The following is a 17,352-nucleotide window of genomic DNA, read 5'->3' on the forward strand; positions in this document are numbered from 1 at the left end:
GGTCAGAACAATGCCCTTAACTAACTGCAGTGTTAAACAGACGTGGGAGTTTTCTGAAATACCTGTACGACAAAGTGTGTCAGGAAACAGTGACGTTAAAAGGACACGGACGGCACCACTACGGGCAGTACGACCCTCGGGGCCCCCCTGTACCTACCAGGGCCGTCCTGGGCGGCTCGGTGCACTCCGCGGAGAAGCAGGCGGCGGGACTCCGCAGGGCGCCGCTGTCGGCAGGCAGTTTGGGAGGCTGCGCGTGCTGTCTGTAAGTAGCGCTTTTGGGAGTCCAGCAAAAGAGGTTGATGGATTCTCGTACACAGCGCTCAATGTCAATTTCTAGGCAGAAACATTTGTAAAAAGTATATAGAATTTAGATTGTTTTGTTAAATAAAAGAATAATCTTTCCTAAATGTATGTGGGCAAATATGGTTAACATAACAAATAGAAGATCATTAATAAAAAATATAGATTTTTATCAGCATGTTAATAACTGAATAGTGAATATTTTCTATTATTACATGCACACATATATAGATATATAGATTTATATTTTACGTATTTTGATATTACCTTCATAGACATTTTTATGGTAAACTAATATCAATACAACCTGAAATATAATGCATCTCCTTATTAAAAAATCTGACCCACTGACTCTGATAATATTTTCACTTTTGTAAAGTAAAACAGAGGAGCTTGGGGGAGCTGGGATTTGAAAATAGGTAGACAAAAAGATTCAGATACTTATTCATTGAAACTTCTAGTAAAGTGTACTAAAAGTTCCATTGCCATTTATTAAATAAGATATAAAATAATCAGGGCAAAATTTACCAAAATCTCAACATAGTCATTTTCCCTTTTATAATTAAAATTTATTAGTACATGTTTGAAGTACGTAACGGTCATATTCCTTGCAAGGAGCTGATGCGTGCACACACTGTAAGCTTCTTATCTCCCCCATCACTGCTCCTCTCTCCTTCTCTTGGTCTCCTTCACATTTGAAAATGATCTATCTCTTCATTTCCTGTTATCTATATTTTATTTTGCTCTTTCTTTATACTTATTTCTCATATAACAGAAATCATGTGACAGTCAAGCTTGTATGTCTGATTTATTGCACTTAGCATTATTGTATCAAGGTGCATTCATTTTCCTAACAATGTTTCATTTATCCTTCTTTACAGCTAGCCAGTACTCTACTGTGTATAAATGCACACTTTTAAAACACATTTCTCTGTTGGTGGACACATAGGCTGCTTCCCAGTTTAGCTACTGAGTGTTGTGCTGCCACACACAGGAGTATACATGCATCACTGTAATATGCCACGATGTCTTTCATGGTTTAAGTGAGACCTAACGTGCACAGAAATAAATATACCTGATAAAATGACGTCGTGAAATAGAACATTTTCATAGAAGATCTCCTTTTCCAGATTTGAAATTCAAACATCTTTGATGCAGAGGTAATATGCATCAAATGGGAAGGGGATTATAACTGTAAATTAATGTTTAGTTTTGATGGGACTGTAACTCGTTAGGAGGCCAACATTCCTGAGGAAGAAACAGCCATTCCTCTGTGAGGAAAGAGGAGAGACCAAGGAGTGGCAGTTCACTAAGTTGACTGAAAGGAGGAATTTAACATTATGTTTTTTTCTTTCTGTATTCCTAAAGCCAGAAAAATGGTAGATAGCATTTTTATTTACTCTGCAAAAGTCCAAGTATGTCAGCTCACATAAGTAATGGAGAATAATATATGTTAATGATTACCAAGGGTAAATTATATATTTCTCTTTTCTGAAATGAAAAGCTTATATATAAGAGGAAAGGAAAGAAGCACTAAATAGGGAGCACATATGACGCCTCCTCTAGGTCACTGTCTGGATTGAGAGACACCTAGCAAATTGGTAAAACATATTTCAGGTTGGGGCCTCGTTGAACAAAGCTGAGCCAGCGGGAGCGCACCAGCGAAGGGTATTTTGGGACCAAGGCCTTTCTTCTTACTTTTGTTTGCTTCCCAGCCACCGTGAGGTGAGTGGTCTCCTCCCCGACTCACTCCCCTATATGATGTGTTACCTTGCCACAGGCACAAAGCCAGCAGAGCAAAGTGACCATGAACTGAATTTCCTAAAATCGTGAGGCAAAATAAATCTTTCCTTCTTTCTATTGATTATCCGAGGTATTGTTATAGTAAAGGACAGCTCACTAACAAAGTCAAGAGTTAGCGTTTAGAGTTGTTTGCTATATAAGGGAAGGGAAAAATGGTACTTAAGCATCCACTATGAATTAGGTATTGCACACTTCCCATTTAGTCCACTTCATCCTCACAAGATTCTTAAAGTCCAGTGTTGTAGTTTCCCCTGCCCTGCCACTGCTGTTGAAGATAAAGGAACTAAAACACAAGAAGAGTGCTTATGCACTTGAGTGCTACCATGCGTAGAATTTCTGAAGTTACTAAAGGGTCATGAGATACCTTTTCAAATTTCCCACTCCATTAGTACTTGGAATACGACCAGCACGCCTGGAAAGATCAGTTATCAGTTAAGCATTCCTTTATCTGCTATTAGTGAATCTTCTGCCAGCTTCCCAGCTGCTTCCTTCCTGGGCTACACAAAAAGGTCAGATTTCGTCACTCCACATACCAGTCCCTCACACAATGCTACAAAAATGAGTCAAACACGCTTTGAGACATGAGCAGATTTAGTTGAGCAATGGTGAAATGTTTTCTAAAAAGCTCTAAGATTGAGATTCCTTAAGGAGAAGTACCAAAGAAAAAAAGTTTAATACAGTTTTCTGCACTCTTTTGCTTAAGAAGAGGGTTCAATTCATTTTAGAAAGCGTTCTACTTAAACAATTAAAAGTTTGTTAGTTAAATAGGGCAAACTTAGTTGTCTACATTTTGTCTGCTTTGATCCCCAAAGTTAAGCAACTGTGGTTCAGATTCCATACTTCTGTGTTCAAAGCAGCTTGCCCTGTCACCTGGCAAAGCTGCAATCAGGCCAATGATCTCTAGCAGAGCTTGCACTCAGTCCTGAAGTCAGTGACAACGCAAAATAATAATTTGTATCTGATTCCAAAAACCGTACCAACCCCCCAAAAGCTTTCTGGTAACCCTGATTATTTACTGAGGTCCGCCCCAATTCCCTGAGCGTTAGCACTTCCTTCCTGTCCCTTCATTCTCTCTTTAAAACACCTAGTTGCTTTTGGACAATTCAGATTGGACTTCCGGTCACAGTGGATTAATTTCTCCTACTGCAATAGTTTCTTACCATTTTAGTGTCTGGCTTTGTCTTTGATAGTAAAGTTATTGCTAATTCAAGGAATGATTTCCTGGAACTCTCTCACTATCTGCTATACAGGTGCAGAGCCTAAAATGCGACACAAATGTGTTCTGATACTAAAGAATAATGAGTGGTAAATCCAAGCTTGAAATGTACACAGCCAAAGACCAGACTATGAGAAATTCTTCCAAACATAAAGCATGTAAAATTGTAAACAAAAGATTTGGTTCTCAAAGATGCCTGGTCAACAAAAATACTTTGCTTTCAGAAATCCTCTTTTTAATGCCACATATACAGTTAAACACACTGATAGTCTTTTATTTTTTGATGGGAATCTAGTAAGATAGCATTTTGTGTTTACTGGACACAAATCTGTAGCATTATGACAGTGATTAGAGCTGTGTGAAAAGTCATGCTTTATGCATTTGCACTACCAATAAAAAGAAATAATTTCAGCCAAAGTTAGCAATGAAAAGACTGTTTTCTCTATCAAAACTATTTCAGAATATTACTGTTGCATGAAGAAGTGATCAATGAGAATGAAGCTAAAACATTAAGAAGAAATATTACAGTGATGTGTCAGATTTTTGCATTTGATATTTGTTGTGACCTCTTTGTTCATTCTTTTAGTAGCTCAAATTGATGTTATAAATTATATTCTCTCTCCAGAAAGGACCATCTCCATGTACTATATAAACCTCAGAGAACAGACCTGGATCAGTCTTTATCATCGGGGTTCCTCGGGATGGAAGAGCAGCTTGTTAGCTGACAGAGGGCAGCAGTGAAACTGTCTTTAGATACATTCAGCCGGTTGCTTTCTGGTTTCCTGCTCTATCACACATTCACCTTTACTTCCTAAGACCTTTTGTTGCTTTGCACTAAGAATTAGCTTGCTTTTTGCTGGTTCCTTTTTTTTTTTTTAAAGGAAAGTTTTGGGTTTCTTTGCTTTATTAAATTACTGTTGATACAATGTCTTTCTATCTTGCTAAAACATGTTGACATTTTTTTATGCCCTTCATGTCACTTTAGGGATATTTCTGAAGGGCAGTGGAATAAACAGATGTGCACAACCTGTCCCGAATTGGAAATGTCTTAAACTATGAAGTCCCTGGTTCAGAAAGAAATGCAGAAGGAAGGTGAGCGCAGCCACGCAGCCTGGCCCGAGTCTGCTAAGTGGCCAGCGGGCACCTGCTGAAAAGGCAGCAGGAGGAGCAGGCGTGCCGCAGGGAACTCACCGGGCAGGCCCAGCACCTGGGCTTCAGCTCAGCTCAGGTACAGCCAGCTGTGTAGCTTCCTCAGCTTATCCTTTGGTGTGGCTTTCCAGCGGTACAATGGAAACGCCGTTACTTAGTATCTGGGGATGTCAGGAGGCATAAGCTTAGTCCAGTGTGTAGGAGGAACTAAGAGCTTTATAGACAACATTTTAGGTATATAAAATGGAGAACTTTAGTACTTCAGCTCAATAGATTTTTAAATATATCTTAGGCCCCTGTTAGTCTGTATTCTCCTTTTAAAATCAGACAGGAAGAAGAGCAGTGACTGCTGAAGGTCTGAGTGTGGGGGGCTGAGAGAAGATGAATGAAGAGTGAAACGGGATTCTGGGGGCTGGATGGAACGGGGCTCTGTGTCATTACACATTTGTCAAAATCCAGGAACATGTGCAATACAAAAGGCAGGCCCCTGAATAGACTCTGGATTTGGGTTAATAATAATGTATCAATATTGGTTAACTGACTGTAACAAATGTAAAAAAAAGCAAGATGTTGACCATACAGAAGGGAGAACAAAGTAAACTGCTTTAAAAAGCAAAGTCTATTGATTAAAAACAACAACAACAATAACAAAAAAGCAAAAAACAAAACAAAACCAAACCAACATCCTCAAAGGAGCTGAGAGAAGACAGTGAACAAGGCAGGGCCCTCCAGGGCAACCCCACAAACCCAGGGGAGATCTTCTGGGTCAACTGTGGCAGAGCTGTGCAAAGAACTGTGGAGAGTAGCCACAGGGTTCCAGCAATGAAGTGACACTGACTCAAAGAGAAACAATCTGTAACCAGTCAGAAAATGCCACAGTGTTCTTAGTTGTCCTCGCCCTGTCTCCCTCTTTAACTCAGGAGTGGCCTTGCCGACAGCTGTGAGGGATGTGAGGGGGACACAGGACAGGCACAGATGCTGCGGTGGCTAAGACGTTCTCAGCTTGCTACAGCAATGGTGCATGGCGACTGCACCAAATGTCACTGAACTGTAACTTCAAAGTGATTAATTTTGTTAGGTGACTACCTTATAAGAACTAACCAAATAAAAAAGTTAAAGGCATATGACCCCCAAATGAACCCCAAATCAATAAACAGGCACAGCTCATTTACACCCCTTCCTGCCTCTTCCCCTCAACTACGTCAGCCCAGAACAGCTGGTGAGCTTGAGTGCAGGCTCTGGAAAGAAGGCACAGTGAAGTCTGTGTTTCTAAATCACCCCTGTGGCCCTTTCCCAGCCTGAGCTCCTTCTCAGGACTTGGGAATGGAATCTAATTCTTTGATGTGATGATGAGATGTTATATATGCAAAAGGGCTTAGCTATGGCATGCTGTAAGTATATGATAAATGTTAGTTTTGTCTATCACGGTCAATATTTTTACTAGTATTTTTGCTTAATTCCTACAGTAAAAATAAAGGAATTCTATTTTTATGAGCATCATTATCATAATGGTGATCATTTATTCCAGGGTGGTAAATGCTACACACATATTAACTGTAGCCTTTTAATAACTTTGTCCTTGTTAGAGCCAGGATGCTTTCAGTCCAAAAATCAGGGCCAGATTTTATATAAGCTTTGTGCTCAGTTTATACCATTTTGCCATAAGTGGCCACATGTGGTTTGAAAAAAAGCCAGGTCTACACAGTATTCCCTAAACAGAAGAAAAGCTCTTTTAAAAAAGCAGTGGTTATGGTTTTAATGAGGCTCATAATGCCTGTTGTGACACCATGCAGGTAGAAGACAAATAAATGTTGAATGACTAGGAAAATTAATAAGTATGTTTATATATAAGAAAAACAATATTGAAGGATAGACCAAAGTGGTTCAAGTTTTTAAAGAGATTTTTTTATGTTACATGCATGTAAGAAAATATCACAATAAAACCTAATACTTATAAATATGCACTAATAACATATATATGAATATGCATTAATAACATATATATGCATTTGAAAAACCATGTATATATGGAAAACACAGTTTTCAAATTCATGTGCCTTCGTGCTGCTGAAGAAAATAAAGGGAAATAATTCATAGAGTAAGAAGTTTAGAAGTGTTGTTAGTTCACAAATGGCTTTGTGACTATTAATTAATTTCAGATGAAACACTGCAGCACAAGACTAACATTTCTTTAGCTCCCACTGAGACTAGACATGCTTGGGGCGCTGCTGTGGGTAGCATGTGTGCCCCGGTTCACGTGCTGGAAACGGAGCCCTGCGAGCCCGGGCTGAGGCTGGGGAGGGCTCTGCCCGGAGGAGCATGCAGCCACGTCACAGGCACAGCAGCCTGCTCCCGAGCGTGAGCCCGCCAGCCCAACGCGCTCACCCCTCTTTTGCTTCTTTCCCTCTTGCCTCCCACCACAAGATGACCCAGCACGAAGATGCCAGCCTGAGACACTGGGCTTTCAACTGTGAGGAACAAATTTCTTAGTAAAAGTCATGCCATTCTTGTGATAGCTGATAAACCTCTTGGTGAGGGAAACAAATGTGATTTTTCATCTACATGCAAACAAACTCCATTGCCAAGACGTATTAAAATTAAAGCATTAATAATTTTCTTCTAATCTTGTACTCCCATAAAAAGATTCCTAACATTTTGGAATATCTTGGCTTATGGCGGACATTCAATAATCACATTTGGAAATACAACTGCAACATGTCCTACGCGCTATAAAATCCCCTCATCACAGTTAACCATCATATGATTACTGTTTAATACGACTCTTTCTTAATGCTGATAAGCTTGTGGTTTTCTCTTGTGACGCAGATAGGGAATAAGTGGCCTGGAGAGTTAAGGAAGGGAACTTTGAATTTCTAAGCCACAACCACAAAATATGGCATAAGTTTGAAGTTGTAGAGCAATATATTCACCAATTTACACTAAAGTGAGTAAAAACTTAAATGAAATTCATTATAAAAGGACCACCATATTCTGAAAAAAGAAATGGCCAGTATTTTACCTGAGGGCTTTATCTCAACTGTTACCATTTTTAGTACAGTTAAACATGAGCTTCCTAGGAAGCCAGAATTTAACTTCTGAAGCTATTTAGTTGAATGACTTGAAATTGTTGATATGGAACTGTTTGATCTATCAAATCCTACTTACGTAAACAGGCATCATGTTCTTCCTTGTAGTAAAACGTATGAGATTTAGACTGCAAATGCCCGTTTCAAGTTTATATAATTTCACATATCCTATGACCTTACTGTCCTTTCGTTATTTCAAGAGAAAAATGGAGACAGTAAGAAAATCTACTTCATGGAGTTGTGATTTCTATATAACCACTGCAGATCCTAAAATAATACAAAGTTGTTACAACTAAACATGATCTCCTTTACTCAAATTTTCCACCCACAGCTTCGCTTCTGAGGTGAGGCTCACAATGAGAACATTAATCATACACGAGTTTAGATCTAGGGAACCTTCTATTTCCAGCTGAATTGAACTAAAAGTAAGTACTTGTTTGACTCCGAAATTTTGGAGTTTGATACTTCACACTGAGCTTGGTTATTTAATTAAACATCTAAAAAGTCACACACTTAGACTAAGTTAAGAAAAAAAATGAAATGCATCTTAATAGTAAAACCCAATTAACAACAATAAAAAGGATCTACTAGTTATTTCAGTGATTATCAGAACAAAGACCAAAGGTCAAAACTTTTTAAATGAAGTTGACAAAAGTTAGATTATTTACAATATATATATAAATATCTGCTGTACAGTAAACAATTGGATATGAAAGCAGAAAATGTCTATCATAAGAAACAAATCTACAGAAATAGATGACATGATGATCTAAATATTGGAATTAGCAAACAAGGACTTTGATGTAAGTATAAATATGCTCAATGACATGGAAAATTTATTCAAAGTGAGTAGACAGAATGAAACAACAGAAACAAATTTAAGTACAATAACAGAGAAGTGCACTATTTGGAAAGAAATTTACTGCAAGGTCTTAAAAGCAAGAAAAATAGAGAACTGCAGCAATCAAAATATGAAGCGCCCAAAACTCAAATCTACAGCAAGGAAAGAACAGTGATAACCACCAGCCTAATCATAAGACTATTTGTTTCCATGATCCTTAAAAGGATCTGACTAGTGAAAGCAAAAATAAAAATAATACACCATGTTTACTGTAATTGTAGATGTAAAGTACACAGCAACAATACCACAACATATGGAAGCTAAATGGAATTACACTTTCAAATTTCTTACATTTGCTGTATTGTATCAACTCTGTGTAGTAAACTGAGGACACAGATTAGTCCCCAGAGCAATGACCAAAAAATAAATCAAAAGACAAAAGAAGGGAAAGGATTGCATATATGTGTGTGTGTATATACGCACATATGTATACAGATATAGGTGTGTATGCAAATATATCAAGATAGATAACTACACTACTAATCTCTGTTCATCATAAAGAACGGTTGTGTTTTCACTGTCTGATCATTTTTTCATGCCTCAATTTTCTAATCTGAAAAACTACTTTCAAGATAACATGAAATATATTAACTAGTGTTAATTTCCTATTTTTTTGAAATTCTGTATTGTTTTTATCCATTTTTTGTTTTTAAAAGAAAAAAGAGGTGAAATTAAATTAAAAGCCAAGAAAGATATTTAGAAGAAACATTAGAACCATCTGATCAATCCAAAGACGCCACCTCTGCTCTGGCCGCAGCCTTCCACGTGTTTGTCTCCCCACCCGGCTTCTTTGCTGAGGCTTTGGTCAGAGGCTTTCTTCTCTTGGTGTCTTCTGATACCATGAAAACATCCCAGTACTAATACAAAGAAACTCTGACTACTGGGCAGACTACAAAGTTACTTACCATACTAGCAAAGTGAATGAAATACAATGTGCATATCATGAAGTACTTTCTACAGGTAAATTCTGGGACAGCACTTCATGACACCCTTGAGAGGACAGCTCCTCCACTGCACCTTACTGTCCCAAGGGATAGCACAGTTGCAATGGGAACAGCACAGATCCTGGGTCATGCCAGGACAGACCTGATGACCTTGACGAACATACTGATCAAATTTAGCATTTGCCTGTAAGGACTGACCTGTAGTCTATGACCCACAAGTAAGGATAGAGTGTTATTAGATACAAAGCTCCAAAACTATTTAAATCTCTCAGGATTTTGTCACATACCTTATTTAGTAAAGAGATGAATTCAGTGCAAACTCTTGCTATACCCTTGGGCAGTTCTTTCTACTGCTTAGGACAAGCATTTTAGATGTGTCCAGTTCAACTTGTCCGCATTAGCCAAAATCAATTTTCTTATACATATAGAAATCCTGTAATTTTTCTGTTTACACCTTTCTGATTGCATGTAGAGTACTGCAAAGCCTAAACTCTCTAGCACGTCACGGAAGGTCCTGCATAATCAGCACTCTGCACACTGCCCAGTTTTTATCACATCGCGTCATCACTGCCCTCGGTCATTCAGCCCCGGTATCCTCTACCTGGCATCCTTACTTACATTACGGTGGTCACAAAGAGACCCATTCTATACAAGGCGGTACTGCATCTTATTCATCTCTATGGCTGCTGTGTCTGTCATAATAAAGCTTGTTGAACACATGTTGAATAAATAGAATCACATATCCTAAAGTCTCACAGAAAGTGCACATGTTGTTTTGACAAGCAGTCCCCACTGAGATGCTTGAGCACAGTAAAGTAACAGTAAAGTTAGAAAGTTTTCTCATTGTTAGGCATTAGTGGATGCTTCCCCAAATAAATGCAGTATTGTCTGGCCTTTTTGTTCTAAACATAGCATTTTTCACAAATACTCATTTATTAGAATTTTGCCTTAGCAATATCATTACTATGTATAGCATTTTTGCACTATTTGACCTTGTTACGTGTTCTTATTCACACAGCTCAAACTAGCCTCTAAGCATCATGAAGATTTCAAATCAATCAATCAATCTATCGATCAACTAACCAACCAACCAATCATTTATATTCCAAGCAGGTAAAAAGAGCTATTCGATACCTAAGACATTATCTTTTCTTAAAGAAGACATGGCTTTAAGGAAAGATACTTTACCTGAGCTTCCTTTATCTTCAAATTATACTTATTATTTTGTTAACAATCGCCAGTTGTTCTTCAGCTCCCAAATCTAGCAGCCTCATAAACACTATAAACACATTCTAGAACTGAATTCCTCCTCCCAGAATCATATCCCACCACCCGCCCTACCTTGCTCCCACCACCCAACTTAGCTAAGGTATTGGAATCCACCCACCACACTTAACATTCCATTGAGTTCTAAATCCTGCTGATTCTGAGAGTCATTCTGACCTTAACTGAAAGGATTAGAGAAGGAATGCGTTACACAGCCACATGACTTACTTTACCAGGCATAAGTAAGATAACTAAATTTAGGAGTGTCATTTGCAGTTAAAGGGTACTACTGGGCCACTTTTTAATATTCACGGAAGCTCTGGGCCAGCATACAGAAATGAAAACCTACAGTAAGACTATGCAGTTATACGCATTAAGACTAGGTGACATCAAAGTGTTTACAACAATTTTATCATAATAAAAGGCATTTGTCATTACTCTTCAAAATATTTCCTACCACTGTGAACACATATCTCATTGTTCTTGCCACCTTCTATAGCAGCTTATAGTTTATGTTTACAGTTGTTTCTGTCAAATAAAAATATGCCTGCAGGCTCCCAAATTCAAAGACCCCATCCAAAAATGGGAATCTGGCACTATGTGACTTTTGGCTCTCATAAAAGGTCAAAAGGACCTTGAAAGGTATAATATGTTGAATCCATTCAGGACATCAAGGCAACCATGATAGTCCAATTACAGATACTCAAGAAAGAGGACTTCCAGAAATTCTGCCAAAACTGGCAAGGATGGTGAGACACGTACCCTGCAGAAATATACACATGTTGCTGGGCTTCTTCTTTAATTCACTCAGCGTTTCAAATCCAGTACACATGCCTGCATTACTGGCACTTTTTTTTTTTTTTTTTTCTGTCTTTTTCCTTTTTTATCGGTACCGGGGATCGAACTCACGACTACCTGCTTTGCAAGGCAGGCATACGCTCATGCCGCTGAGCTAAATCCCCAGCCCCTTACTGGCACATTTTGCTATGTATCTGTCTTCCCTGCTGCTTAATGCCTACAATGAAATGAGACATAAACAGTACTGATATATGGATACGTAAACCTTTTCTGTTTGTAACATAGCTGTCTTTCTCCCTTGCAGTGGAGCAGGTAGACATGACGGTGTGCAGCAGCTGGCATCGATGACAGCACGCAGTGCCCCTCAGAGAAAAGCACAGTGCAGCAGGGTGGAAGATTTACCTCAGGCCAGGGGCTGTCCTGATTTTTCTCCTTTGTCTTACACACAACGGTATATCAGAAACAAGACAGGAGTCCCTAACGGTTGTGGCAAATAGAACCTCATGTTCAAATTTGATAATCAGTTTTCATACAGAAATTGCTAATTTTTGTAGAAGGATTGAAAAGGTTTTAATTTTCAAAGTAATCAAATGTTTCTTGTAACAAAAATGAAAAAATTCTAGTCATTTCATCTATTCTATATTATTTTGAAAAACAAGCCTCTGCATATATTGGCATATTATTCCTCTTCTGGTCTCCAATATAGTCATTTATACCTTATTTCATTATTTTATTTTGACTTAGACATTCACTACAGTCTTACAAGGGACATATGGTAAAGAAGCGATTTTCCAATTCGGTGAACGTTACCTTTTAAGACAGGTTGCACATCAAGCTAATTTTTATGCTAGATATGTAGGGCTAGGTAGAGGAGAGTCATCCTATTAAAGTACAAATTACATATGGAACAATACATAATAAAAGTAACTTCTAAATGCAATTTGGTCTTTAATTCTTACTTGCATCAGTTTATGGGGAAGAATTTTAAAAGCATTTTCCAATGTTTAAAGGTTTTTGTATTTAGCTTCAATATATCTCAAACGTGAACAGTGTTTTCTGTGTATGTTAAGTGATTTGCACATAACATGAAAACACGTAACAGCAAAACAAATCTTCTATCACTGAAGTTTTGAGAAAAAACAAATTTAATAAAATTAATTTAGTAAGAGTTTTTGGACTGTTCATATAAATTCACAGAGAAGAAGCCCTTATGAGGCACGAAACAAGCAGTTCTGCTGGAGGGCAGGGTTTTCTTATCAAAGTCTTAAAATTCTGGGGCTGGGTCTAAGATATATCAGTACTCCAATATACTCTCAATTTTCAAGGTAAGTAGAAATCCTTTCATTATAGTTACCAATATATAAGAGACACTTCTTTCAAATGTCTGAAGTATGCACACATTGCAAGATGAGTTCTGTGCCCGAGAGCACCGCTCAAGTCAGTGATGGGAGCCTTTTGGCTTCGTATAGCAGTGCTACACCTGAGCCCCTTCACTCATCATGACTGGCCTTCTGCTTTTCATGCTCACTGACTGCAGCTTAGAAATGAAGTAATATTTGTTTTAAATGTCTCCCTAAAATAATGCAGTAGATTTAACCCCCACAAGAATAGTATAACTTAATGAGATTTTGAAAATGATTCTGCATAGTTTTATTTCATCAGTTCTGAACTCAAAGAATTTAACATACCATCTAGATCCTAAAGTACTTATTTATATTTATTCATGGGTGGGGGCGAGGAGGACCACAACTGAAATATTTATATTTAATTTCCATTATGCTGTGATTTTGCAATTCCAAGATGAACTTAGAGACAAAATGTAAGCACAAACAGTAAGTGTGAATAATGAATGGATTCTCAACTTCAAATAAAATGGTATCAGTCCTACAGGCATTCCAGTACAAAACTTTCACTGAATAATTATGTGTTACAATATTTTGGCTATCTTCATTTGTATTGCCTCAAGCTGGACAAATTTTAAAAACTGAGTCACTGTTTACAATTAGGAGATGATACTTAAGTAATTTTGCAACATTATATTCCTAAAATAAAAACTTGTTAATAAAAACTATCTCTCAGCTTTTCATGTGGATAGTTAAAGAGACCCTGTACTACTTTTGAACCTTAGGCTATCAACCTGGCACAGCCACCTGTACTTGGCAAGGCCCTGTAGTACTTACGTTTACCTAACATTGTTTTACTGTATGAAGGTACGTACTCACTATGGAAAAGGTATAGCAGTACACTGTCCTCTCAATACAGCCATCCACAATATTGACAGCATGCTTTCTTTTCACTGGCTAAGCATTTAGGTTAATATATGAAAATATGCTTTAGCCAAAACTTCACAAATATATTAAGCCTCTGACAAAAAATGTTTTACTTCCAATAGAAGTAAACACAGCCTTATGTTTTCTGAGAACAAATGTTTCAACCTCTATATTACAAAGAGTATTAAAACTGAAAATAAATTTATTTATATTTATATTTATTTATTTATTTGGTACCAGGAATTGAACTGAGGACCTTGCACTTGCCAGGGAGGCCACTTACAAGCAAGCTGAAAATAAATTTAGAAGTCATCAGATTTGTTCTATTTACTCCAATATATTAAAAAATCAGTCTAAATACATAAATAACATTTTCATAATTTTAATATATAATTTTTTATCTATTTATTCCTATAAAATGAAAATAGTATTATTTATACATAAATAGTTAAAATGTTTATCAGTTAAAAGCCTCAAATTTTGGAAGATACTTAAGAAACTATAAAACTAACCTATCATCCAGTTTATCACTCCTTGACAGATACTTGAAGGAGTTAAAGTCAGCATACTTCAAAGATACCTGCATACCCAAACTTACTGCAGTATGGTTAGTTCACAATAATCAACATTTGATGGAGCCAGTGTAGATGTTGATCAATAGATGAACAGATAAACAAAATGTGGTGTATATGCATATATATGTATATGTATAGTGCACACAACAGAGTATTATTCAGGTATAAAGAAAAATGAAATTTTGTCATTTATAGGAAAGGGATGGAACTGGGCATCATTATGTTAATTGAAATAAACGATTCAGAAAGGCACATTTGGCATGTTTTTCTAATATGTAGAGCATGAAAAAGATGGCATGAGAGTAGAAAAGAGACTACTGCTAGAAGGAACCAAGGGGATAAGAGTGTAAGGTAGGTAATACAGGGCATGGGTACAATGAAAATATGTGCATGTATGAAAGCCCCACACCGAAACCTAACATTTTATAAAAGTAACAGGCATTAATAAAAACATTTTTTTTCTTTTTTTGGTACCAGGGATCAAACTCATGACCTTGCGCTTGCCAGGCGGGCACTTGTGTCCACTGAGCTACATTCCTGGCTCAATAAAAACATTTTGAAAAGCTTCAGATTTGTGTCTACTTTGAAATTTGGCTTTATTTGCAGTTTGTATAATTAGCAGTACATAGTTTAGGAGTGAGGTAGCAATCAGTATTGAGGGGAAGGAGAAAACATAAATAAACTAGGAAACCTTGAAAAATGTGTAAAGTGACTTGTGCTCATTTGTTTAAGTGTTTTACCAGCATCCACTGGGGCACTGAGCTGCTAGGGCCAGGGATGTGAACCTTCATTTAAGACTGAGCAGATGAAGTTTTACTAGGATAACTGTAATGATTGGTACACTGTGTCAACTTGAAAAGTTCACAAGTTTAACCAAGAGACTCAGCCCGGGGCAGGGTCCTCACTTTATAAACATCCTCAGCCTGAGCAAGAGCAGGGCACAGGGAGGGCAGGAGCGCTACCCTCCTCCTAGGGCGGACAGCCTGCATACATTATAAGGGAGGAGAAGGGCCACTCTCCACCCTCACCCCACCGCCGGTTCTGCACATGCTGCTCTTGCTGTCTTCTGCTGCCAAGAATGGCTGCCACTTAGCCATGAATCACTCCGCTTTGGAGCCAGCTGAGTACAGACTGAAACCTCCACAAACTATGAGCCAAAGGAACCTTTGCTTTCTTAATTTCGGGTATCAGGTGTTTTGTCTCAGCAGTGGCAGAAAGGTAACTAAAACAATAATCTATGAAGAAAAGCAAATTATTTACTGGGAAGATGAATTCTTAGAGAAATTAAGTAGAAGAACCAGATTGGAATGGTTGACCCTACAATTACATTCATTTCATTCTTATTTGAATAACCATGAACAAAATATGCGCTTAATAAAGCTTGACCAATATTATCACACAGTGCAAAGATAAAATTAATAGTGCTTCATTTATTAAGGCCTAAAATAAGCAGGGTAATATCTCTTGAATGCCTAACACTCATAATGTTGTGTCAGGCCTTTCATGGTTTGGCATTAATGGAAAACTTTAATCTTCTACTGCCTGTAAAGTAAATCCAAGGCAGGCCCGTTCAGTGCTGTGCTATGTAACACTGGGGTTTTTCCACTGGAATTTATTAAGATAGCCATGTGTCATTCAACTGTAAAAACCACTGCTAAAGACTATTTCATATTAATGTTTTTTGAAAGTAATATAAATGAACAGTTCACTTTGGAGTTTATTCTCACTAGGTAGTCACAATGAAAGAACAGTAACTCACAAAATTCGGAATGAAGAGTAATTAGTAATTGATTTGTGGCTCCTGTCAATCAGAAAGCTGCCACTCCCATCCTAACAGCGACAGACGGCAGACACCACGTGCATGTACCCAGAATATCTCACAGAGACACTCAAACATTTCAAATTTGCAGAATCTACAGACTAAAAAAGATTTAGTTGTGGTGTTTAGGGTCCCCATTATATCCATGTGGATAAAGGAAAATGTTTTACATTTTTTATGTCAATACAGAAAAGTTTAAAAAGCCATCTGCTACTATTTCAGCATTATTTGACATTTTGGAGCTAAGTCTCCTACTCCCAAAATATATGTTGTGCTTGAATTCCCTAATATTTTTCTGTATCTTTTTAAAAAATTATTTTTAACACATATAATGAGGGTTGCCAGCTTTAGTAAACACAATTGCAGGGCATTAGTAAAACTTGCATCTCAAATAAAAATGGATATTTGGGACACAGTCATATGAAATTTTTTGTCAACTGAATTTTAAATTTAATAAGGTATCATGATTTTGCCTGGTGTCCCAACTGATAACATGAATCACGCTATGATTCATAGGGTAACAATATATGCTGCGCAAAGTAACTCTTGGATCACATCAATGTAAAGAGTGCAGACACATGAGTGAGCTAAGGAGCAGCTCACTACTGCTCTCTGATGTAAACACAAGTAAGGAAAGTAGATCGTCTTTGATTTTGCGGAGGCGTATCAGGTCAGTGAGAAAGAACAACATGCACGGCTGCGCTTCTCTCCTTCCTCACCTAGGGATCACCAAAAGGTGATCACCATTAAACAGGGCTTGGCATGGCTCAGGGTGCAGAGCCTGCCCGGCAAGGGTGAGGCTTTGGCTGAAACCCTGGTACCAAATAAGAAAAAAAAAAGGAAAATAAAGATGCCCCTCCCAATAAACAGATAAAAGGAACCATAAATGTATGCAGCGTAACAAACTGAACTGAGATTAATTAAGATTTCAACTATGCTCTGACCCTCAGCAACTGTCCAATTCCATCTTGAGTATAAACAGAAAAATGAAAAAGCAGGGGAGTCAGTTTGTGTATTTTACCATTTCGCTCTCCTAAAACCATTCATTTTGTTTTAGTTCTAACATATCTGTATGTAATTTGAAAAAAATGGCCTCAATGTTTTTTATCATGGATCTTAGAAAATGTAGCACAGAACTATGTGTTGCTTTCCAAAAGAGGAAGGCAGGAGGCACTGCAATGTTCAATTTTGAATTATACTTTAGAGCCACACTAAAGAAAATAGC

The 17,352-nt window shown here is 37.6% G+C and overlaps 1 protein-coding gene across 4 annotated transcripts in view; it reads right to left on the reverse strand.

Annotated features, from left to right (window-relative positions):
- The window catches only part of Tbck (TBC1 domain containing kinase), a 193,713-nt gene that overhangs the window by 66,415 nt on the left and 109,946 nt on the right, over positions 1-17,352 (reverse strand). For all 4 annotated transcript variants that reach the window (XM_013150594.3, XM_013150592.3, XM_013150593.3 and 1 more), the window contains one exon: positions 158-333. In XM_013150594.3, the coding sequence (XP_013006048.1) occupies positions 158-333 (176 nt within the window). The remainder of the gene's footprint in view (positions 1-157; positions 334-17,352) is intronic.

This window comes from Cavia porcellus, unplaced genomic scaffold, assembly GCF_034190915.1.
Source record: "Cavia porcellus strain 051 isolate PalLab524CR breed Dunkin Hartley unplaced genomic scaffold, mCavPor4.1 scaffold_14, whole genome shotgun sequence".
NCBI lineage: Eukaryota > Metazoa > Chordata > Mammalia > Rodentia > Caviidae > Cavia > Cavia porcellus.